At 36.0% G+C, this 26062-nt stretch overlaps 1 protein-coding gene across 1 annotated transcript; it reads right to left on the minus strand.

Moving 5' to 3' along the window:
• Positions 1–17524: 17524 nt before the first annotated feature.
• On the minus strand, positions 17525–19745 carry LOC147523701 (hevamine-A-like). Its single transcript, XM_086562620.1, has 2 exons — positions 19204–19745; positions 17525–18098 (listed from the first exon to the last, which is right to left on the minus strand). Exons 1-2 carry the CDS (start codon positions 19692–19694, stop codon positions 17702–17704), a joined length of 888 nt encoding a protein of 295 aa, XP_086418746.1. The 5' UTR covers positions 19695–19745; the 3' UTR covers positions 17525–17701.
• Positions 19746–26062: the final 6317 nt, after the last annotated feature.

Raw genomic sequence — 26062 nt, forward strand, 5'->3', positions numbered from 1 at the left:
CTCACTCTATTTATGGATGTTTGAGCTGACTTTCCTTATTTGCTCCAGGCCGTTGTCAAGTGTAGATATATATTTTATGCTATCCTGATGATTCTTCATTACTTCTGATGTTACAAAGTAAATGTCTTCTTGATTGGTGCATTGACTAGGCTTCAGGATCACGGTAGATAATTTGCTTCCATATATGGCTGTATATGATGTTTGGGACGACTAAGTCTGGGTCGTTGATATGTCATGGTTGTGTGGTATGAGCTGGTGATATACGAGTTGTGCAGATACGACCTGTATTGTGGACACGTGTGATGTAGTAATATGTTTGAGAACGGAGGATACTTACAACTATAGCGGTGAAACATCAAAATAAGTGTCCGCGTGTATTTCAATACAAACCAATATTATCCAAATAGTGAGTCACAGTAATAAGTTTAAAAAATAGGTCCGTACAAACTACTCAATTAAAATAATAATAAGAGTAAAAAAAATGTAAATTTAAAATATTTCTTGAAATATTTTGGAATTTTGATTTTTAGATCTGTCGGAACTTCGAAATAAGTAACTATGGTTATACTTTGGGGAAGCGCATTATTTAGATACTCACTAAAGCCTTGAGGTGGCGTGTTTGTGTATTGCCAATCAAGTTGCAGAATTGAGTATTTAACACTAAAATTTGATGACATAACTATTACTACGTAAACATTCCATTATTTTTTCCTTTTTTTTTTATATGACCACTGAAAGTCATGAATGGAATAACAACATGTGACTTGATGCCCTGATCAAATGGTCAATTTGGTTGGTTAAACCGTTGGAGCCTTTCGGTGGTTCATCATATATCCAAAGAAGAGTAGATGATTAAGTGCAGAAATGGAGCAGCATAAAGTGTATGTATTAGTGGTGAAACATCAAATTAGAGAGAGTATCCTTCTTTTTCAAATCCTACATGGCCTAAATGCCTAAATGTCACATGGGCTAACTTTTGTCACCCTAAATATCATTATCATTATAGGATTTCTTTTCGTAACTTTCTATTTTATTCTCCACTATAATTTCTTCGACCTTCAACTTTGTTTTCCGAGTCTCTATTCAAAGTCGAATCTATTTTTTTAATGTGCCTTTTTACTTTTGCATTATTATTCATTTATTTGTACGTGTACGATGTATCATGTTTTGGCATGCCGGTCTTATTTTCGCAAGGGTACGGAGTTCTTACAATCTTATACGAATTAATCAATCATTTGCAAGTGTTAAAATATATATCCATATTTAAACCCAACTTTGGGATGGAATGATCAATATGCCAATAATTTTTTGGGTTAACGAGTATTACCCCTACTAGATAGCCAATTAGTGTATATCATATCAGAATCCTATTCTTTAAATAGTGAAGAAGAGGACTTATTTGTACCTGGTAAACTAGTGACCCGGTCCCCTAACCGGGTTGGGTTAGAGGTTAGATCGTTCATGCAATTAACCTAGCACAAGCCTAGTTAAACCGTCCGGTTTTGACCAATCCGGTCAGATTCACACATTTTAATGGTTGGAAAAAGTAATTTGGGGATTTGAACCTAGAACACAACTTATAAACTCACATAACAACTTACCAAGTTACAAACACACCAAACTTCATTGTTTGTGTTGAGAATATGATTTATTATTTACTAATATTAATTTATTAGTATTTAATCATTAATACACTCAAATAGATTTCTTTTCAAAGCTCAAAAATGGGTTATGTAGAGGTTGGTTCGAACCTAGGTTCTCAAAAATAACAAGTAGGCCTAGTTCCCACCACACTACATTGAGTTTTCAATAAAAAAAATAACTAGATATGCATTATAATTGTTATGCAGCAACCCACTGGTTGGACCAGTGATCCACTGGTTAGACCAATGACCCATACCTTTACCGGGTCAGTCCCCAGGCCGGGTCTGATAACACTGCTTATTTGTGTGCATTACCCAGTTTACACCTTTTTATCTGAATAATCCAAGAGATTTGGCGCTTTTGGGCCCTTTCCACCTAGCTACAGCTAAGTTAAGTGCTAATAAAGCAATCTTCAAATCCTAAGTTATAATTAAAGTACTTTACCTTGACAAGATAGACGATCTGCTTGTGGCAAGAGGTTCTTATCCATATTTAATTGTCTTATTAGTTCTGGAATATTGGAGATTGTAATTGGGAACTTAATTTCATTCCCACCCAGCTAAAAAGGATAAATTTAAGATAATCTCTTGGATTATCCCACAATATATATTCTAAATTTCAACAGTTGATAAAATTATATGTTGCAATTGTCTATGTAGAAAGAGGATCCAACACATTATACTGTCAAGTACTTGGAGGGAGCGCAATGTCTCAGCTGACGCAGCAGCCTAATATGGAGTTACTCTAGTACATGAGGAAAAACTTTTGTACACAGGCAAACCCCATGGATATATATCTGGGAGGCTCCTGATTTTATCTACTTTAGGTTTGTATAAGATTGTATGCCATTTTGTACAGGGAACTACTTCGCTGGAGGCATTCATTGTACTTGTACATTATTCTTCCCTCTCCATTTCCTAATATAAATTCTAGATGATTAAGTTCACGAGGGCGCCTATATATTGATAAATGCAACACGAGACCTTTGCATGAGACCACGCCTTCGTTGAAGCATGATAAGAGTGGTTTGTGAATTTCTAATGTTTCTAAGTTTGATGATTACTTGTCCTTCCTATAAACAAAAGTAGTTTCTGTCCAAAATTTCTTATTAGACCAGGTAACAATAATTTTAAGGTGGTACAAGTGTACAACATATATAAAACATTAAAAAATATCCCAGAGAATAAAGGACGATGGCATAGATACTCTGTTATTAGGCAGACAGTTCATTTTGAACTATAAAAGTCAATGAAGATTCAGCTCAATTGGCTATTTGGCTAGGTGTGTTGTGTGTGTAGGATTTGGTACAGTAAAACTAGTTTTGGATCTCATCAGTACCTTCAGAGAAGAAAAGTACTTGTTTTCTATTTTGCTTATTTGATTCAGTCACAAATTTTTAGTGGTCTGTTTGTCATTATAACACCATCACCTCTTCTTACTTTTAAGTTTTACTTACTGATTATTCGTGCTTAAATAGATTTTCATTCTGGACTTAATATCAACTAATTTAATGATCAAAGCATACACAAAATCTAATTACTTTTGCACATATATAGAACGGCAGGACACTGCTTTTCTGTTTCTTTTAATTTTTAAACGTTAGGCTGACTCCTTACCTGCATTAGAATGAAAATTAGCATATATGATTCCAATTCTATCTTGCTCCACAATTACAGATAGTCCTAAACTCAGTGGAGGATATTGCACTGCAATTCCATCTGTAGAACTAGGAAGATTTGCAATAAAGTCCGTAGCATAGTTATTGTGATTGCCAAGAACACTTACTTCCAATTAATGGTCTTAGTTCACACCATTCGTGATGAAGATATGAATGAAAGATGAAGAAAAGCGATGTGTTTATTGATTGATGATAAAGTTTGTTACAATCTTTCTCTCTCTCTCTCTCTCTCTCTCTCTCTCCTGTTTATACAGTTTTTTGTAATCTGAATTGAATGAATCATTTCTTTCTCATCCCGCCTTTTTATAGTCTTCCCAAATGCCTTTGACCCAACCTATTTTTCCCACGTGTCCATCTTCTTTCTATTCCCTTTTCCGTCTTATGCCTGCAAAACATTTCAAATATCCCTGACATCTATCGAGATATTTGCCCTTATGCCAATATCTCAAGTTTTAAAATACTGAAAGAAACATATCTATGAGTACGATATTTGCCCACTACATCGCCCCCTCTTGAAATCTTAAAATTTTCATTTGAAATTTCAACTTTTCGAAAAGCGGTTTATATCAGATAACGGATATGAAAAACTATCGGGCCAAAATAACCACCCGGTCCAATGTTTCAATATTATAAATTTAAACCTGAACCTTTTCTCCCTCTTTAGCTTCTTCAGTACGCTTCCAAACACAAAAACTCTGGTCTTCTTCTTCTTCAACTTTCCAGAAGGCTAATCTCGTTCTCTTGAAAACGCATTACTCTTGCAACCCATAAGGTATGTTTTTTCGTTCTGCACTTCGTTAATCTTTCTAAAATATGCATTGAAATACTTACTTTAGTAATAATAGATACGACAATTTCTTTTAACTTTAGTTTTCAATTGAATCCCTTAAATCTACATGTGTTTGTGTGCTAATGTTTATGCAATGACATACATTACTACTTTAAACTTCAAAACATGTAAAAGTTCGAATATTTTTATTCATAACACTATTTGTATCTTTTTGTTTGTTCTTGCTTAACTATGTTATTCTGATATATACATCGGTATTTTCGATGATTCAACTTTTATATCGACATTGCCGATACTCTAATATCATACTACTAATAATGCTTTTATAAATCTTGAATTAACGATATTAAAAATACCTTTGTCATCCCTTCTTTGTGTATAATTGTTTCAATGACCAGTGAAGATACCACCTCTGATGCTAGCCTTCATTCTGAGGATACCATATCAGATGATATCCTTTCTGATGATATACTTCTTGACGATAGACCTCATAGCCAAAACTTTGCTTCCACCTCGATCACTCGATCTCGGCCTCAGATTTCTTGGGAACTAACTTATGTTGTAGAAGGCATTCCCTGCCATCCCTTTGAAGCCGGCGACTCTGAATCTGAACGCGATACTATCGAAGACACCAGTCAATGGCGCGACGAACTTTGCAGTTTTTTCATAAAGCGACCAAACCTAGCTTTAGTTCAAGCTACCTATCAAATTCCCTCCTCCCTTTATTTACAACATTATGCTGGTACTCGGACTTTTACTCAGTATCAGAGTGGTACCATAGACGGAATCATTGTAACTGTTGGCCAACTCACCACTGGACTGAGATTTCCTTTATCCGATCTCGACCGTGAAGTGTTGAACCATTTGAATATGTCCCCTGGTCAGGGTATGGGTAACTTCTGGAGATTGATGTTTGTCTGCAACTATTACAATGGCCACCTTTCTCTTACTAGGTATGAAGCTGACCGAATCAGGCTATCCAATATTCTTATGCACTATCGATTTGTGAAAAAATTATTGGATATTTTTATCCCAAAAAACATACCCAAATAAACATTAGGGGTATCCTCCGTAAAAATCGTAAGAGCGACAAAGAGTGGACCAAATATCCGATTGTTGTTATGGGTAAATGGGAAAGCGCCGATAGCCCAGCAAATCCTCCTTTGAAACATCAAGTCTTCAACTCCGTAGGTATGTCCTCCCTTTGATTTGTTTTCGCTCTTTATACCTCGAAAATCCCATATCTGATATCACTCTTCTTTGCGTATTTTCAGTACTTCTCCCTTATTTTGCGAAAGCTTGTGTGAACTCCGAGAGAGTGCTCAAACTTCTAGAAGGGACTGAAGAAACTGTCAATATTAAGACTGGGGTTGATAAAGAAGGGAATCCCAAAATCATTGTTCCCCTTCTTGATATCTCAAACTATCGCGCACCTCTTTATGTACTCAGACACCAAGCTCTTCAAAAAATGGGTCAATCGTCAACTCCCACTCAATCTCCTTTAACAAATTCCTCAGATGATCTTCCATTTCTCGTATCCTCCTTTGCCTTGCATGGCTTGCCTCCTAAACTTCCCAAAAGTTTCTATGAATACTTAGATAACAATTGTACCATGACTCCCAATCTTTTTTCTGAGATTAAAGAAGAGGTTCCTGACTTCTATGAATATCCGATTTTACAAAATATATTTAATGAGCATCTTTTATTGTATACAGACATGGCTCCTCGAATGCCGATGAATCCCAACGCTGGTCGATACTTATCTGAGAAAGGGAAAAAGAAGCATCTGAGCCCTCCTCAGCCCCAACTGCTGCTGATAAACAAGCTGCTCCTTCTTCCATTCCTACTAAGCATACTTCTATTGCTGCTAAGGACAAGCTTCCTACTTCTCCTCAGCAAAACACCTCCATCCCCCCTTCAACTACTACTGTCCCTTCTAAGAGAAGAAAACCCTATTCATGGGGTCAGAGTGGTCTTGCCAATGGTCAAAATCTTAATTCCATTTCGTCAGCCGATGCCAGCCAACTATTCAGACCTGTGTTTCGCCTTACTGAAGGTAGCGATGTCCCTCTAACGACCTCGCTTTTTGAAGATACCCATAAGGACGAGTTGGGTGTCGCCTTGGCTAGCAGCTGTGTTCTCCCCAAAGACAAGCTTGTCGCTATCAACACTAATCCCACTGAGCGCCTTACTCAGTATTGTGATTACATGGAGAAGGTACTCATGTCTTGTCTTCTCTTATTTCATCCTGATTTCACCTTTCACTTTGTGCTTATCTATTTTCGATATCTTTATAGGCCAAAGTGCTTGCCCTGTCTCAGTTTGATCTGCTTCATAAACAAGAGTGCGAGATCGGGCGTCTTAGAAAAACAGTGACCTCCCAGCAATCAGAATTTGATAGACTAACCCGAGAGAATAATGGCTTCAAGAAAGAAGTTGATCACTTGAAGACTGATATGAAGCAGCAATTTGAAAAAGCTAAGAAGATTTTATCTGATAAAGAAGCTGAACATGCTGAACTTGTGAAGAAGATGCTCGAAGATTTTGCTGCCGAAAGAAAGAAATATGAAGAAGCCTCTGAAGCTGCCGATGTTGAGTACAATACTGTCATGACCGCTGTAAATTCTTTAGGCGACAAGTTGGATATTTGTAAACCTTTTGTTCCACATAACATTCTTGTGGAAAATGATATGATTTCTGATGATGAAGAAGGAGATATAGCTCCCTCTAATCCTTCTGTGGCTGATACCACCGCCTCGCAGCTTACCCCTGATGCTGCTCAAAACACTGATGCTACCCTGTCTGATGTCGATGCCCTTCTCAACAATCTTCCCCTCTAAACTATCATCTTTTTCACTCCAATGTTGTAATCTCCGAACAAGCTATACTTTTTGATTGCTATAATTTCTAACTTCCATTGGTTTTTTGCCATGATTGTTTGCCATTATTTGTATTTTTCCCTTATTTGCACTTACAACCATCTAAAATCAAATTTTTCGATACCCTCAACAAGGAGAAAGTATCAGCTATATAATATCAACAGAAAATATAATTTTCGATACCCTCAACCAAGAGAGAGTATCGTTGATACTTAGACTTGTATTAAAAGAAAAATATAATTTTTGATACCCTCAACCAAAAAGATAGTATCGACGATACTTAAACTTGTATCAAAAAGAAAATACAATTTTTGATACCCTCAACCAAAAAGAGAGTATCGGCGATACTTAGACTTCTCTTAAATAGAAAATATAATTTTCAATACCCTCAACCAAAAAGAGAGTATCGACGATACTTAGACTTGTATCAAAAAGAAAATACAATTTTTGATACCCTCAACCAAAAAGAGAGTATCGGCGATACTTAGACTTGTCTCAAAAAGAAAATATAATTTTCGATACCCTCAACCAAAAAGAGAGTATCGACGATACTTAGACTTGTATCAAAAAGAAAATATAATTTTTGATACCCTCAACCAAAAAGAAAGTATCGACGATACTTAGACTTGTATCAAAAAGAAAATATAATTTTCGATACCCTAAACCAAAAAGAGAATATCGACGATACTTAGACTTGTATCAAAAAGAAAATATAATTTTCGACACCCTCAACCAAAAAGAGGGTATCGACGATACTTAGACTTGTATCAAAAAGAAAATACAATTTTGGATACCCTCAACCAAAAAGAGAGTATCGGTGATACTTAGACTTGTTTCAAATAGAAAATATAATTTTCGATACCCTCAACCAAAAAGAGAGTATCGGCGATACTTAGACTTGTATCAAAAAGAAAATATAATTTTCGATACCCTCAACCAAAAAGAGAGTATCGACGATACTTAGACTTGTATCAAAAAGAAAATATAATTTTCGATACCCTCAACCAAAAAGAGAGTATCGACGATACTTAGACTTGTATCAAAAAGAAAATATAATTTTCGATACCCTCAACCAAAAAGAGAATATCGATGATACTTAGACTTGTATCAAAAAGAAAATACAATTTTCGATACCCTCAACCAAAAAGAGAGTATCGACGATACTTAGATTTGTATCAAAAAGAAAATACAATTTTCGATACCCTCAACCAAAAAGAGAGTATCGGCGATACTTAGACTTATATCATAAATCATTGCAACATACCTTTATTATCGAATGATCTCTAATGCCTCATCCTTTGCTGATATCTCGCCTGATATTATCATTTCTGTAATGCCTCATTGCCGATAGCTTGATAATACGCTTGAGATCAACATCTCTGTCAACCTCAGGACTTTTTATGCCTGATATCTGCCACTGTTTTTGATATCAGGACTTTTTGACAATATGCCTGACATCAACATCTCTGTTAACCTCAGGACTTTTTATGCCTGATATTTGCCACTGTTTTTTATATCAGGACTTTTTGACAATATGCCTGATGTCAACATCTCTGTTAATCTCAGGACTTTTTATGCCTGATATCTGTTACTGTTTTTGATATCAGAACTTTTTGACAATATGTTTGATATTAACACGTCTATCGATATCAGGACTTCTTACGCCTAATATCAATATTTCTGTCAATACTAGGACTTTTGACAATATGTTTGATACCAACACGTCTGTTGATACCATGACTTTTTACGTCTGATGTCACCATTTCTGTGGACACCAGGACTTCTTACGCCTGATATTTGCCATTGTTTATGATATCAAGACTTTTTGACGATACACCTAATGTCAATATTTCTATTGATACCAGGACTTCTTATGCCTGATATCTGCCTCTGTTTCTGATATCAGGTCTTTTTGACAATATGCCTGATATCAATATTACTATCGATACCAGGACTTTTTATGCCTGATATCTGCTTCTGTTTCTGATATCAGGACTTTTTGACAATATGCCTGATATCAATATTACTATCGATACCAGGACTTTTTATGCATGATATCTGCCTCTGCTTATGATATGAGGACTTTTTGATATGCCTGATATCAATATTACTATCGATACCAGGACTTTTTATGCATGATATCTGCCTCTGCTTATGATATCAGGACTTTTTGACGATATGCCTGATATCAATATTTCTATCGATACCAGGACTTTTTATCATATGATAACACCATATATTTTTACACGAAAATTGAAATTTGAAACTTGAATCCATTTGTATTGAATTGAAACTTCATGCTACACAGCTTAATTCCCCATAAAATTTGAAAAATACATTATTGATAGAATACCTTCAGATTATTGACATTATGAGGCTTTGCTAGCAATTCACCATCAGCCTTCTTTAGATAGTACGCTCCGTTTATCCCCACCTTGTGGACAATGTATGGGCCTTCCCAATTTGCCGATAACTTTCTAGCTCCCTTTTCCTTTGTCGCCTGTGTAACCTCTTTCATTACTAGGTCACCTTCTTGGAAATTTCTTTCTTTAACTTTCTTATTAAATGCTTTTCTGAGCTGCCTGTGATAGGAATCAAGCTTCATTCTTGCTTGCTCTCTTCCAAATTCAAGACTTCTGCCTGCATCCCCTGGTCATTCAACCCTTTTTCTACAAGCATTGTCCTTGATGTCGATACTATCATCTCAGCTGGAGTCACTGCTTCCATACCATAAGCTAGAGTAAATGGCGATTCCCCCGTTGCTACTCTTGGAGTTGTTCTGTATGCCCACAACACACTATTTAACTCATCAACCCATAAACTTTTTTTATCTTCCAGCTTCTTTTTGATGTTGTCCATAATGGTCTTATTTGTTGCTTCAGCTTGCCCATTCCCTTGAGCGTAATATGGTGCCGATGTAAAGTGCTTAATCCTGTATGATTCTAAAAAATCTTTCACTTTACCACCAATGAATTGAGGCCCATTATCCGATATAATAGCATATGGCAAACCGTATCGGCAAACCACTCTTTCAAACAGAAAATCGATGATGTCCTGTTCTGTGACATGTTGCAAGGCTATCGCTTCTATCCACTTAGTGAAGTAGTCAGTTACTGCTAACATGAATCTTTTCTTCCCTTTTCCAGGTACTAGAGGACCGATGATGTCTATCCCCCATAATGCGAATGACCATGGGTTCGAGACACAATGTAACTCCTCTGCTGGCACATGAATGGCATGTCCATGCTTCTGACATTGAATACACTTTTTTGCATATCGCAGACAGTCCCTCCACATTTGTGGCCAGAAATATCCCTGCCTTGCAATCTTACTTGCCAATGATCTTCCTGCCGAATGATTCCCACATTCCCCTTCATGCATTTCTGCAATAATTTTCTGAGAATCTTCTGTCGATATACATTTTAAATGTGGTCCCCCGGATTTTTTTCGATACAATTGATCGTCAATTAATAGATATCTTTCAGCTCCTCCTTTTACCCTTCTAGCCTCATTCTTATCTGATGGCAGTTTCCCTTATGACAAAAACAATATATAATCATATCGCTCAACCATGACGCCCCCAACGTGTATATTTCCATCACTTCTGTATGTTTTATACTAATACTTGGGATTTGCTGAACACCGATATGCAACAGACGACCTTCCTCATTTTCAAGCATAGCAGCTACATATGCCAATGCATTAGCATGTCGGTTTTCTCCCCTGTCGAGATGCTGAAAAACAATCTTCCTGAAATCTTTGAATTTTAGTCTTACCAAATTCAAATAATCTATCATGTTATCGCACTTTGCCGAATATCCTCCATTAATTTGGCTTATCACTAACTGAGAATACCTAAAAACTGATAAGTCTTTGATGTTTAATGATTTAGCCATCTCCAAACCTGTTATTAGATCCTCATATTCAACTTCATTGTTAGACGCATGAAACCCTAAAGTAATTGCTGACTCGAGTCTTTGGTTTTATGGAGTTATCAGCACAACACTGATACCACATCCTTTTTGTCCTGATGATCCATCTACAAAAAGCCTCCATCCATTTGTGCTAACCCAAGGATCATCCTCATCCATTGCATTATCATGCTCTTGTAACAATAGAAGATTATCTTTTCAGCCTTCCAGTCTTCATCTTCTGCAGAAAATCTGCTAAGAAATCAGCTAGAACTTGGCTTTTATCTGATACTCTATTCCTATATTCAATTCCAAACTCATCAATAAGAACTGACCACTTCGCCATTCTGCCCGACTTAGTTGTCTTAGCTAAGATTTGCTTCAGAGGAAGATTTGTCATTACTACTACTGAATGGGATTGCAAAATAAGGTTTTAGCCGTTGAGTAGAATATAGGAGAGCTAACACATACTTTTCTAATATTGAGTATCGAGTTTCAGCTTCAAGCATTGTTTTAGATTGAAAATATACAGGTCGCTCAGCTCCATCTTCCATTTTGACGAGTACTGAACTAATAGCGAAATCCAAAACAGCGAGGTATAAGAATAACATATTGCCTTCCTCTGGTTTTATCAGAGTTGGTACTTCTTGCAGATACTTTTTTAACTCAGTGAACGCGAGTTCACATTCCTCACCCCATACAAACTTTGTATTCTTCTTCAATAATTTGAATAAAGGTTTACAACTATCGGAAGTTCGAGATATAACTTCAATAATTTGAATAAAGGTTTACATCTATCGGAAGTTCCTGAGATATAAACTTTTCAAAGAATTTGCTTTAAGCTTTTGAATTTGCTTTCTTGTAATCGGCATCCGTTTGGATAGTTTGAATCGATCTAGATTAACATCAATTCCTCGCTTTGTGACGATATATCCAAGAAATTTTCCTGAACTTACCCCGAAAGTACACTTTTCAGGGTTAAGCTTCATATTGAACTGTCGAAATATTCGAAACACCGTATACAAATCTTGAACATGATTACTCGCCTTTTTCGATTTGATGACCATATCATCGATGTATACTTCCACAATATGCTTAATCAGATGTTTGAACATCTTTTACACCAGTCGCTGATATATTGTCCCTGCATTCTTCAAACCGAATGACATTTTAATGAAACAGTAAAGACCCCCTTCAACAACAAATGTTGTCTTCAATTGATCTAATACTGACATAATTATATGAAAATAACCAGAATGACCATCGCAGAAACTCAACAATTCGAACCCAGCTGTTCTATCCACCAGTTCTTCAATTCTAGGCATCATATAATAGTCCTTCGAGCATTGTTTGTTAACATTCGTGAAATCAACACATATCCGAACCTTGCCATTCTTTTTCGGGACAACCACAATGTTTGCAACCCATTCTGAATTATCAATCTCTTTGATGATTCCACATTCCAGCATTTTCTGAATTTTATTTTGTATTGTTTGTGCATATATCGGTCTAACCCTTCTATGACGTTGATGAACTGAGGTTTCTCCTTCTTGCATATTCAACTTATGGGAACATATCTAAGGGTCGATACCAGGCAGATCAGCCATCGACCAGGCAAATATATCTTTATTTTTCTTTAAAAAATCGACCAAATCACTCTTGATTCCTGAACTCATCTCTGTTCCAATGAAAGTGAAGCGACTTTCATTGTCTTGCCTGATATTGATCTTTTGCACTTCTTATATTGTCTTACTTGGAATTATCTCGGACTCCATCTTCATCTCCGATATGAATCTAAAGTCCTCCTGATGGTTATTGCTATCGGGTTTTGGAGATGAACTTTTCATTAATTGCTATCTGGCGACTTCCGAGACGCCCCCAGTGTCCACTTTCTTCTCTTTCATCATACCCTTCATGGTAACAAAATTGCACTTCTCAGATTTTGACTGGTCACCTCTTATCTCACGTGGCCCATACACTGTCGGAAAATCTTATAACTTGATAAAAAGTACTCGGAACTGCTCTCATAGCATGTATCCATTTTCTTCCCAAAATAGCATTATGATCTGAATGATGCTTTATGACTATAAACTTAGTCATAATAGTCTGTGGGCCTGCCCTTACTGGCAACTTGATTTCCCCACTGGTCTTGTTGAGGTTCTATTAAAACCATACAAATTAAAATGTGATTCTTTTAAATGGGACTCATCAAATCCGATGCCTGTATATGCTTTCCAAAACAAAATATTGATGGAACTACCACAATCCACCAATATCTTTTGCACATCATAACCTGATATTCTTAATGTAATCAACAGAGCATTATCATGAGGTAACATTACCTTTGACAGATCGTCAAGTACAAACATAATAGCTCCAGGTATACTTGCCGATATGAGAGCAGGGTCTACTGGTATTGGCTCCACATTTGCCTCCAGCACCTCCTTGACTGTCGATATCTTTCGAATTTTATCCCTTATGATTTTCTTCTGTGGGATAACCCCCTTATATATCATATTAATCACCCTTAACGGCTTATCATTCATCACCGCCGCTACCTCTGGTCTAGCATCAGCTCTAAACTCCCTGAGTTTTTCATCTCTCATTAATCGATCTACTTCCCTGAGCAATTGAAGACACTTGTTCGTCTCATGATTCTTTACCTTGTGAAAATTACAGAAAGGTTTATCTTCTATCTCTCGAGGCTTGTGAGTCGGATGTTGGAAATAAGGCTTTTTCCCAACCCTCCTCAAGATATCTTCCAATGTAGTATTAATAGCGACATAATTTGATGGATCCAACTCCTCTCTTAATAACCTTTCGAATTTCTTCTTCTGTGAAGGTTGACCCTCAGATTTCGAATAAGACTCATTCAACTTCCTCTTATCGGATTTATGATGGGTCTCTTCTTTTGCCGAGTTACTTGCCTCAGACACTTGTAACACCGGTTGAACTAAAGTTGATAGAACACCCTCTTCGACTTGCATGTCTTTCTTGGCTTTATCATAGAGCTTTCTCAGAGTCTTAATATCCTTTCGAAGCATATACTTGTGCATATCGGATGCAGGAATGAGCCCTATTTGAAATGTCATTACTGCTGTCATCTCTGACTCATCCAAATGTTCTACTAACTGCGCTTCTGCCTTGAATTGCGACAAGAAACCTTTTAGAGATTCCTTCTTTCCTTGTTTCAGCTGGAACAAAGTCTACACCTGCTTTGGTTTCACCCACTGTGCCCATAATTGGTCAGAAATTTTTCTTCAATCTCCCTATAACATGATATTGATCCATCTTGTAAAAAACAGAACCACTTTAATGCCTTCCCCTTCAGACTTGAAGAAAAGGATTTTCATAACAATGAATCCAGATATGCAGTTCCCTTATATATCGAGAACTGATACCGGTATGCAAAGAGATGGTCTATCGGATCCGATGAGCCATCATATTGAGTGAATTTAGGCAATTTAAACTTCGGCAGAATAGGCATCATTTCGATACTTTGATGTATCAGATTCCTACTAACATCATCCGCCAACTTCCTTATTGACGTTGAAGTCTTCTCGAGCACTTGATTTCCCAATTGTTTTAACATCATTTCTTGTATCATTTCTTTAGTGATGGGCTGTGGTGTCGACATTTCAGCTACTGGCGATACTTCTGCCCCTTTCTCATTTCTTATTGATGCCTTTCCCCTATCATGACTACCCAATTTCAAACTACATTCCTCCTCTTCTTCCTCCTGAAAATCCCTAACCACATTACTTGGACCTCCTTTATTCAACCCTGATTCTCCTTTCTTAATTTCTTGATTCTCCTTTAGCAAAATCGCATTCTGCCTCTCTACTTCTTTCAATCTTTTCAACACTTCTTGAAGCGACACCTCCATATTCATATTTGTTTCCATCTCCCCTCGACTTACCGAAGCTCTTGTGTTTCTTGTATCCGATTGATTATCATTCTCCATTCTTTTGCTATTTGCTTTCTTCCTAAGAGCCATTGTAAGCGAATTCACACTCTTCTATCACACTTCCTTCACTCAAATCTGTAAAAAACTCTGGATTCTAGATCATAGAAGAAGAAAATTGTAGAGAAAAATGACGTTTTTTCTTTTTGGTGTGAAGTAGCGACCAGCTCCCTTTTTATGCTCGGCAAGCAGCGACCAGCCATGCTTTGGCGACCTCTAGTGATTTAAGCGCGACCCGCGCTCCACCTTATTTCAGCACGAATTTGCCATTTTTCGGAAGTTTTATGAAATAGTATAAATATATATTTTTTCTGTAGAAACCTAACTTTTCCAAAACCAAGAAAGAGAGAGATTATAAGAGAGTAATTCTTTGTGAGTTGAGTGCTCATTCTTTGTGAGTGGATTGAGAGACTTGTAATCTGTTACTCCGGACATCTAGTAAAGCTTGGAACTCACAGTGTGGAAGTAGGCAAATTGCCGAACCACGATATATCTTGTCTTGTGGTTTGTTCTTCTTTTACATTAATTATTTTACTTTATATGCTTGTTATTTGATATTGAGAAGTGTTGGGATATTGCTTGGAGGGTGTTGAAGTCTTGTTTAGTAAGAAAAATTGATCCTTGGGTAGGATTGATCTATTGTAGTGGGTAACGTTGTTTCCGAAGTATTATATTCACAACAAAAATCGAAAAGTTTCTTGTTCTAGATCCACAGACGTCGCCAATGTGATTGCCAAGAACACTTACTTCCAATTAATGCTCTTAGTTCACACCATTCGTGATGAAGATATGAATGAAAGATGAAGAAAAGTGATGTGTTTATTGATTGATGATCAAGTTTGTTACAATTTCTCTCTGGCTCACTCTTTCTCTCTCCTATTTATACAGTTTTTTGTAATTTGAATTGAATGAATCATTTCTTTCTCATCCCACCTTTTTATAGTCTTCCCAAATGTCTTTGACCCAACCTGTTTTCGCCACGTGTCCATCCTCTTTCTATTCCCTTTCCCACTTTATGCCTGCAAAACATTTCAAGTATCCCTTACATCTACCGAGATATTGACCCTTATGCCAATATCACAAGTTTTAAAATACTGAAAGAAATATATCTGAGTACGATATTAGCCCACTACAGTTACGTTCTCTGAAGTCTGAACACATGTCTAACCTCTACGCGCATACTAGCTCAGAAGATACAGCCAGTCATACCATGGACATTCTTCAGTGCCTAGCTAGTAAGACGCTCACTGCTCTCTTTGAGCCAGACTCAACTAATTGAAGCTTTCTCGATATCCAGCAGCAGCCCTGCTTTCAGCTCCGATCCCTTTCAATATCCTTCTTATCTTGCATCGTGTGGTCTTCAGGGGTTTGGTCCAGGCGTCCAGCCATGCCTCAGTGTAACCAAACCTGACGTGAGTAAGGGCAGCTAAAGTATAAGTTCTTAGAGTTTAATATCTCTGTGACAGCTCTGCTTGTGTGGTACCTTGATTCGCAGTCTCCTGACCTCATATACGTTCTTTGAGAATGGCACCTTAGATTGTCTCCCGCGATATTATTAGTCAGATAACGAAAGAACACTATTACATCAAAATTTGCCGTAGGGTTAAGTTTGGAGTTCAATAAGAAGCAGCACTGCACCACCGTGTCGTTAGCCTTTAATTTCTCACCAGTACTTCTCTACAAAGAAATTGTATGTCTAGCACTAAAATGGCAAACTTATTTCAGTCAAATGATGCTACCAACTGGTATAGAAACCCTGACTCCTTTCTTGCTTCTGAACTTCTATCGATGTACCATTGTTGGGGTTATAAGAAACCAGAGAAACGTGATATTTGTTTGTACATAGTAGCAAATAAATATTGCCGTTCTTTTGAAATTTTATTGGCGTAATCCAAATTTTGTCGCAAGATGACCATATATGCTCTCTTTGTATAGAAAATTTCTTGATCCAATATGTGGAAACTGGAAAGCATTTCCATGAGAGCAATCCACCAGTGAAAGACACCCCTCTAGATCCCCGAGCTCATAATTTTCAGAAGTTCAGTACTTCTGAAGGAGACAAGGAACCGAGCCATTCAAGTGCTGGGAGACTTTTGAACTCTTCAACTCCCAAGTGGAATGAGACAATAACCGGCTTGTCATTAGATAAAGTGATCCAATGAAGAGACCCATTGCTGAATGTCGAAGAAACGAAGGTTTTACCTTGAGTATTGTTTAAAACACTTGGGGTATCTACTATCCTTCTCCATGAATTAGTGCCTAGTGTATTGACATAAACTTTAATTTGACTCGGAGAATCCTCAACCTCGAAAAATCGTAGTGTTGCCATTTTGAATTCTTGTCCAGAAACAGCATAACCAAATCCAAAACTAGACTTGTTGCAATCTAAGTCTGCTTCTGACTCTGGGTCTGGCAACATAATTTGCTCTTCAGTGATGAGATTAAATGCGTACAACTTAGAGTCCAAAAAATGAAGATTATCAATAATGAACCGAAACCTTGATGACATAAAACAGAATAGGCTATTGCACAACAGGATCGGTTGTTCACAGGGCCACATAGAGTAGTCTTTAGTCGTATCAGATTCCCTATAATACTTAGTTTTAATGAATACTTGATCTTCTTCGTTGTATAAACCAAAATTTACTATGAACTATATTACCAAAATCAAAGGTCATTAATCTCTTCCAAATATTCTTACATTATGTTTTGAGAATAATAACGTTGAGGTGCCCTTTCAAGAAGGAAAATGATTTAATAAAACAAACCTAATACAATTGCACATCAAAAAGATAAGGACCGTTATTTCTAGCTTCACTAGCAGTCTACCAAACATCAAACGTAATTCCTAATAGAAGAACTATAATTAGTTAGACCATCATAGTATTTAGACCAAAGCATTACTCCTCCATACTTGGATGTATCTTTGATCAATGGAAGAACATTAGATATTAGAACATCACTAGGAACGTATCCACTGTTTGCACCACTTGGGGCTGCTGGGACGCCTAGAAAGACCTTCGTGATAGTAACAGTTGTCGTCCACAGTTCCCATCTCGATGTAAAGTTTGAAATATCCCCATGGTACTCGCAAAAGTCGTCATAAAATTTCACCCAGATATAATCCAACAGACCGGTTGAAAGGGCACCCCATATAAATTCATCTGGATATTGACAGCGTGGTGCTGCCGTCAAGTAAAGCTTCTTTGGCGTGCGATAGCTCCTCAAGTATCTGTATGGAGAAATTGTAAATTTCAGTTGTGAATGAAAGTTGAATCTAATATATAGGGTTATTTTGACTTGCCCCCAAAATTCAGGAAAATTAGACTTGCCCGCATACTAACTCACCATCATAGTCAACTTTCTTTGACCATAATCTCGTGGTCAAGACAATTGAAATGTCTTAAATACCATTTTTATTGAAAAATGACCAAAATGACATTGAGTTAGTCTGGGGCAAGTCTAATTCCGTTTTCAAATAGGGGAAGTCAAAATAACCCTTTTAAACTAGAAAATGTACATGACACGTGTCAAAATCTAATTACCCACATCCAACGACTCACATCACTCATTAGTAATTAAGCCCTAAACCTTGAGTTCATTAATGGAGATTATTCAATTATAATGGCGATTTGGGGGGCATGTCTAATAACACATATAACAGTGATATACATGACACGTGTCAAAATATAATTACACATCACTCATTGGTAATTAAGCCCTAAACCTTGAGTTCATTAATGGAGATTATTCAATTGTAATGGCGATTTAGGGGGCATGTCTAATAACACTTGTCTAATGTATTAAATGCTTGTGACCGTTAGATTAGATTTTGAGGGCGAGATGTCGACCCCTAAACTAACTCACCGTCTTTTTCTTTTTCAAACATGAAAATGTGTCTTGAATTGCAAAACCAATATGTCATTTTGACTTGCCCCCAATTTGAAAACGAAATTAGACTTCAAATGGGGGCAAGTCAAAATAACCTAAACTATATTTGCATAGTTTCATGAACTATATTTTATATATATTTTATATAATATATATATGAAAGAGGGTATTTAAGACATTTCAAATGTCTTGACCACCTAGTTTTTGGAGATGATCTCGGTCAATGACATGTTTAACCATGACTATGACAAAATTTTTGTGAGTTAGTTTCTTGGAATGAGCAAGTCTAATTTCCATGAATTTGGGGGCTTTAATCTAATGTCCAATGATTTTTCAAATGGAGGGCAAGTCAAAATAACCCGAATATATATTTGCATAGTTTCATGAACTATATATATATATATATATATACACACCCAAAAGAATAAAGCATATTGTTACTATACCTAGTTAATTCATCCCAGTGAGACCGCGTACCACCTTCAATGTGTAAATCAATACCATCAAGCACTGCATCACCAAATGGTCTAGAGGAAGAATTTCCACTCAAAAAATTGTCCCATAGGTATTGTGCTAGAAACTTTGCATCCTGATCAGAAGTTAAGATGTAAGTACCATAAGGCGCTCCGGCACCCCCAAGCGACAACAGAACTTTCACCCCCTTACTTTGGCACACGTGAATATCATAAGCTAAACTTGTGCACCCATTCTTGTTGGGGTCACAGTGTCCACCCAAGTTGAGCTGCGGAGTTACTTCGTTTCCGAAACAACAGAGAAACGCTATGTTGACATACTCATATAGTCCGGTGGAACACGTATCCGCCAGAGTTCCCTCTGTTGAGTTCTGCCCCCAGTAGATTGATATACTCCCAGCGTATGACTGGGTGGTCAGGGTGACCGAGACAAGGAACAAGAGGAAGAGCTTAAATTTTGTCATTTTCTGTTGTTGAATTAGTTGCTATGAGTAGTAATCCTAAGTATCATAGTTATATACATTTTCTTGGTTGTTTTTTTTGCAAAATTACATTTAAATGAGACACAAGTTTATCAGAATAACTGGAAAGGGTACGTGGAAGTACTTTTGTAAATAGAAATCACAAGGCGTTACCAGCTAAAATCCAACACCCATCCAACGGAAATTCGGCTTGGTCTATAGCCATGGCTTGGGCCTAAATATAGGTTTCCAAAATTATTTAGTACATGACCACATTAAACGCCATTTCCGCTGTAACATTTCAGTGTCGACAGCATTGAGTATTAAAGTTTTGATCAGATGTGTGCCTATTGCCAGATTTTGACGAAATCATTCGAACAATGGAAAAGCTGAGTAGCTTACATGGACTTGGTTTTGCTGAGTAGCCAGTTAGCCCGTGTATAGGAACTAACAGAAAGGTTTTGGGTCTGTATGGGCCAAAGTAAGCCTTTGCTTTTCAGCCAAGACATGACTTTATTGGCCCGATGTAACTATGCATGCTCAACATTGTCAGGTACTCAGCCAGGCTATGGAGCTTATGAGCCATTTCCAAAAACATATCATTTTTAAACACTAAACGCACGTTGGTTCACTAAATATGTAGCTGGAACAACATCCAATGGAAACAGTGAACATAGAGTTTTGACAAGAAGTTTAGCATGGTTTTGTTTGTAGGTGTTTGGAGTCACGAGTTTGTACATATGTGTACATTGATTAATTAGCATATTATGCAGATGAAACCTATGTAACATCTGCCACTCTGCTGTTACACAGGTTCTTATCGTCTTATAGTGAACCAGAAGTTGCGCTGCACTGCACTGCGACAAAGTTTAATCTTAATAAGTTCAAATTCTGAGTAGATTTAGTTTCGCAATGTTGTTGTCTAAGTGAATCCTCTAAAGATTTTTTGATTTCTTTAATTTTTTTCTAAGTAACTGGTAGAATGACTAGGAAAATGCTCTAAAGCCATCTAGCCCTTGATGAATGAGAATGTGACAACTATGATACCTTTGCCATGATTGAGCCTCCTTAATGTTGTCCGGCAGTACCACATTAGGCTTGTTGATGCTATCGTACATGATCCAAATCAAACATTTAAGTTTATGCATCGTTTAAGTCAATGACTAATTACAAAACAGAGTTCAATGGGATAAGTACTTAGTTCACAATAGTTCTATGCAGGGCCGTCCCTTTGTTTGAAAGGGCCCAATGCAAAGTCAACAAAATTGGGCCTTTATTTCTTTTTTATTTTCCTGTGAACGGGCTTTTGTTTGGGTTTCTAACATAATAGTGGGCTTTTTAGAGTTTTACGGTGTTTTTTTTATGGTTTATATTGGGGCCCTATGCAAGGGCTTAGACAACATATGCCTAGGCCGGCCTTGGTTCTGTGATAGACTTCCACGTACACATACAAATGAGTTCCCTTATAATTGACTAGAATTTAACCCGTGGCGATGCCACTTGATTGTTATTATGGGTGAATTTATTGAATCAAACGTATGTTTAAACACCATTTTACATAGTTTCCCTATCTTTTTTTACATATGAAATGAACCTGTATGACGTCATATGAATTATAAATAACTTCACATGGCAATGTACCAGTTTAGTTATTTATAAATTCATTTTTCAAAGCATACAACAACTCAAAACATGTTTAAGAAGACAATGAAAAGAATTACAAAGCAACACTATGAACTATGACAATAACTTAATGAAAATTCCAAATCGTTATCAGCAAACAATTCAAACCACACAAACTAAAAAATATACAGTAAGCACCCACATTAGTTATGATGGCACATGAAACCATATGCAGATCTAACTAATACGCACCATAGATTAACGGTAAGTATGGATAGGTTTCTCTATTGATCAATGCTATTCATTCGTAATTTTGAAGTTGAAAAACAGAGAGACTTCATTTCACATTCATCTGATTCCCTGCATCATCACACAACCAATTAAATAATAGCCAAAATTAATCAATGTTCAAATTGTACCCCACAAAAACAGTAGTGCTTAGTCTTCACTGATCATGCATACTCCTTAACTTTCTAGTGCATACACCTTTGATAGAAAGAGTGTGAGCATCTAACACAAATATTTTGGTGTCTAATGTACAATAGAAATTTTGAGATGAATTGGTGTTCTTAGCTTGGACGTTCCACAATGTAAATACATGGTACTATTGAACTAATAACTTTTTGAACTACATTATCTCAAAGTCATGCAAAGTATTAAAAATTGAGTCCATTCCTTGTGTGAGATAACCTGGCAAAACACTTATTTTAAGTTTCTGATAAGTTCAATCATACACTAATTTAGAGGCTCCATTCTAGATTGTAAAGTTGATTGATACAAAAATAAATAGATAAATAAATAATAAAAATAAATAAATAAATAAAATAAATACTTTAGCTAGTTTTCTCAAGGAATATGGTGGACTGTAGTTGCCAGTCGGTATAAGTCGACGGGGTAGCATAAGTGAATTGCTAAGAAGAAGACAATAAGGTGACAATCAAACTAAGAATTAAAGACTCATATAAGAATTGGATGAAAACACCTTCTATTGTCATTAGAAAATATTTTTTATATGTAAATTATTTGCATGAACATAAAGGGGTAGATCTAAGATGATGATCTAAGATGCAATGTGTTATGATAACTATTGTGAGCAGATTTGGTATAGGCAGAGCTTTAGAAGCTTAGGTAGGCTTTGGCACAACCTAACTACCTAGAGTAGCCTTAAGCAAGACAAAAAAAACTCTAGCAGAGTGCAAATTGTATTGTTGGGCCAACTTGCGCCTAGAAAGTTGCGAAGGTATGAAAGCATTGGTAGGACTGACTCCAAGAGTTAACTGTGGAGGTGTCACGACAATCTCTTGAGCTAATTGGACTTGGTGGTTCTTATGCAATTGTTTGTTTATAACCTGTACATCACAAAATTAACGTACGGCAGAAAACAAACATTGTATATATGACAATATAATACATATATACCTTAGCAATAATTTGGTCGGAATAACTGTAATAGTTGACTGTGGAGGTGTGACTACTACCTCATGAGCTGATTGGACTTGATGTGAAGGTATTTATGAGGTTGACGAATTAGCACTTATGCGCTCTCTCTATCTTCTTGTGTGTTGAGCCAACTTGTGCTTAGAAGGAGTAACACTAAGTAGAGTTGACCGTGGAGGTATCTCGACAACCTCATGAGCTGATTGGACTTGATGGTTTTCATGTAACTGTTTGTTCATAACATTTATTTTGTAATTGGTGAAAGGTTAAATACATAAAATATGTAAGCATAAAACAAACATTGTATAGATTGTGGAGTTTTACAATTCATGTAAGAATAATAATAATAATAAAAAAACCCTTGAAAGAATAAAAGAAAAAAAAAATTGAAAAATACCTCAGTAAATGTAGCACGTTCACTGGTAGAAGTAGTTTGTGTCTTATCCATGCTGAGGAGAAAATGGAAAACAATAAAAAACATTCGAGAATATGGCAGACTATAAAATATTGATAATCAATGACTTGTTGAGCAAAAAACTAAATAAATATGATTGCAAAGAGTTAAAGAAGACACTTTCAGTAGAAGATAACTGAATGTTAAAGATCAATGAACAGCTTAAACCAAGAAATATTAGTTTTCTACTCAGCCTAATGAAGGCTAAAAGTAAACTTTGTGACAAAAGATGATGTTTCTACATGATAACCATTTATAGAATGCAACATAGTGCACAATCATCTCAATTTGCTTGGGTTGATGTCCAAGCATGGACACAATGGACACAATATATGCTCTGAAGATCCTCCAGGAATATTATCATATAGGTTTTTCCTGTTAATGACTTGATGTAAAAATATAATCACTCTCAATAGGTTTGTTTGGAACAGAGAACTACATAACAGAACAATAACCAAAAATTTGAACAACAAAACAATTCTTCCTAATAGAACTTTGTTCTTATAAAGTGTGAACAAAGGTTCAAAAATTACACAATTGCACATTTTATGGAAAATATGAAACTGAATAGAAATACACTCATTGTCAACCTTCACTCCTATGTTTACGGAATGCAAAGAATCCATGGGAATCACATTCATACCATGCTAAGTTAAACTGTAAGTAATAGGGACCATGTAAGATGCGTGGATATAGTTCATATAATAATGCCGGAATCAATTGCAAATCACAATCCAACTTATTCTAGAATTACGTGCGGTTGCCTACATTATCAGCAAAGCAACCATTCAAAGAAAAAGTAACAAAATACCTAGTTTGAGAAGTTAAGTAATGTGAAAGTAGAACAAAATATCAATTTTTAACTAAAATCAATTTTTTTATATGAAATCAGTAGAACAAAATATAATATAATTATTTCGTTGAGAGGAAGGAAACCCTCGCTAAACTTAGAGATGAGAGAATGCATCGAGATAGAGAGAAAAACGTTTAATAAAAATTAGTGGATAATACAATTTAATATGTGAAATCACATCACTACACCTGTTGAAGAAAATTTTAGTTGAATTTTTCTTAGTTAGAAACTAATACTTATATCTAAGAAAAAGAAAATACAGAGACGACCCGAGTAGTATATTTGACATGATAAAGTGTCCAACTGTAGTATATTACTATATTTAAATGATTCAGTATTCACAAGAGAAACACCTAATATTCTACACAATTTCTGTTAGTTTGTTGTTTCTAAATCAGTTTGCAGTGGTAGTGGGTATGTTTTTTGCATTTGATGAATTTGATTTTTTTTCACTTGAATCCAAGTCGCAAAGATATTGCAAACCATATCTGAGACACAAAAATACATAAAAGCGAACCCTTTATTTCTAGCTTGGTAATTGAAGAAAATCTAGGCACCATAATCTATAGTAGAATATGCTTATTCATTAATATACAGTAGGCAAGTTATGTTTAATCATGTATTATTAGTCTCCTTTTGTTCTTTCAAATTATTAAGAAATTTAACATATTTGTTAGTAGATAATAGTGATCTCTATGATGTAGGTCATTCAGGGGATCCACTATGGATTTGGCTATGGAAATTGTGGTCACTGTAATGAGCAAATGGTCATTTGAGTGTGTTGGATTTCAAGATTTTTAGATTGTTACCTTTTTTGCTAAGTGTATCAAGTAGTGCAGCATTCCAGCCAAGAGATCGAGAAAATCTAATCTGCAAGCAAGCAACTCCAAGTACTAATTATCTAGGTACACTGTTTTTATCTCAAATTTCTGTTACCATGTACCTTTCACACTGATCTTATTTCCTTTCTTTCATGGTTCTTCTATAACTTGAAATTATCGAAAGATTATGTAATAGCTAATACCAGATGAGTAGTCATTAGCCTATAACATGGATATGATATTTAGAAGGACTTCATCCGTAGAGGGGTCATAGTCTCGCGGTGAGGATGTTTATATTTAATAGAACCAAAGGGGATTTTTTTAAGGGTTATTTTAGTGTCTTATGTTGTTGGGTCTCCTAATTAATTATAGGATCATACTTAGAGAAGAAGTCACTGTTCGAAGTTTTTTAACAATTCTTCTAGGAAATAAAACTGCTTCTACTTGGTTTATTGGAAAGATTGTTGATAGTGACCTTGATGACTAAACCTTTGTGTACTATGCTAATCGTGGTGATCATGGAGTGCTTGGTTAGTATTAAAATAAAATTTTTGATAAAACAGGTGGGAAAGAATAGGTGAATGGTCTTGACCACGTAAAATGAATTGACTTGGATCCAGCTTTCCTACTTCTTTACGGCTGCTGATTTCCTATTTTAGTCGCGTTGAGCTGTTTTATTTTCAAACTTGAAACTACTAACTAAACGATTAAATGGTATAAACCAATTTTAATTGTTTTAAATTATTGTTTTACTAATAGAATAAAAGATAAAATGGTGTAAATATGACTTCTATATGGGTTTGGATTTAATTTGTAGAAGGGGTTATTTCTTAGTATGCAGTTGGGAATTTGTTGTAACGAAATACTAGGAAAGCTTGGAAATATTTCTATTAGAAGATGATGTCACGCGAGGTAGAAGAGTAAGGACACAAGTTAATACTGATCATGAAACTATATCAATTGGATTAAAGCGTATCAAAATTTTCGCTTGACAATATGCAATAATGCACATGATCTGCTAAGGTGCTCAAAAAAAGGTACAGAGAGTATGAGACTTTCTTTAGGACCTCTATTTAAGCATAGTCTAAGTATAAAATGCAATTATAGAGCAGCTACATCTTTCCTGCCTTTTTTTTTTTATTCTAGCATCTAGTACAATATGATTCCTCTTATTGGTGACCAA

The sequence above is a fragment of the Coptis chinensis genome, chromosome 1, assembly GCF_015680905.1.
Source record: "Coptis chinensis isolate HL-2020 chromosome 1, ASM1568090v1, whole genome shotgun sequence".
Classification (NCBI taxonomy): domain Eukaryota; kingdom Viridiplantae; phylum Streptophyta; class Magnoliopsida; order Ranunculales; family Ranunculaceae; genus Coptis; species Coptis chinensis.

What these genes read in the sequence shown, in the direction of transcription:
- LOC147523701 (XM_086562620.1), bottom strand. Translation starts at nt 19,694, where the DNA reads ATGACAAAATTTAAGCTCTTCCTCTTGTTCCTTGTCTCGGTCACCCTG. An exon ending in CACTGGGATGAATTAACTAG is followed by an intron (nt 18,099 to 19,203) that starts GTATAGTAACAA and finishes TTCTCCATACAG; the next exon opens with ATACTTGAGGAGCTATCGCA.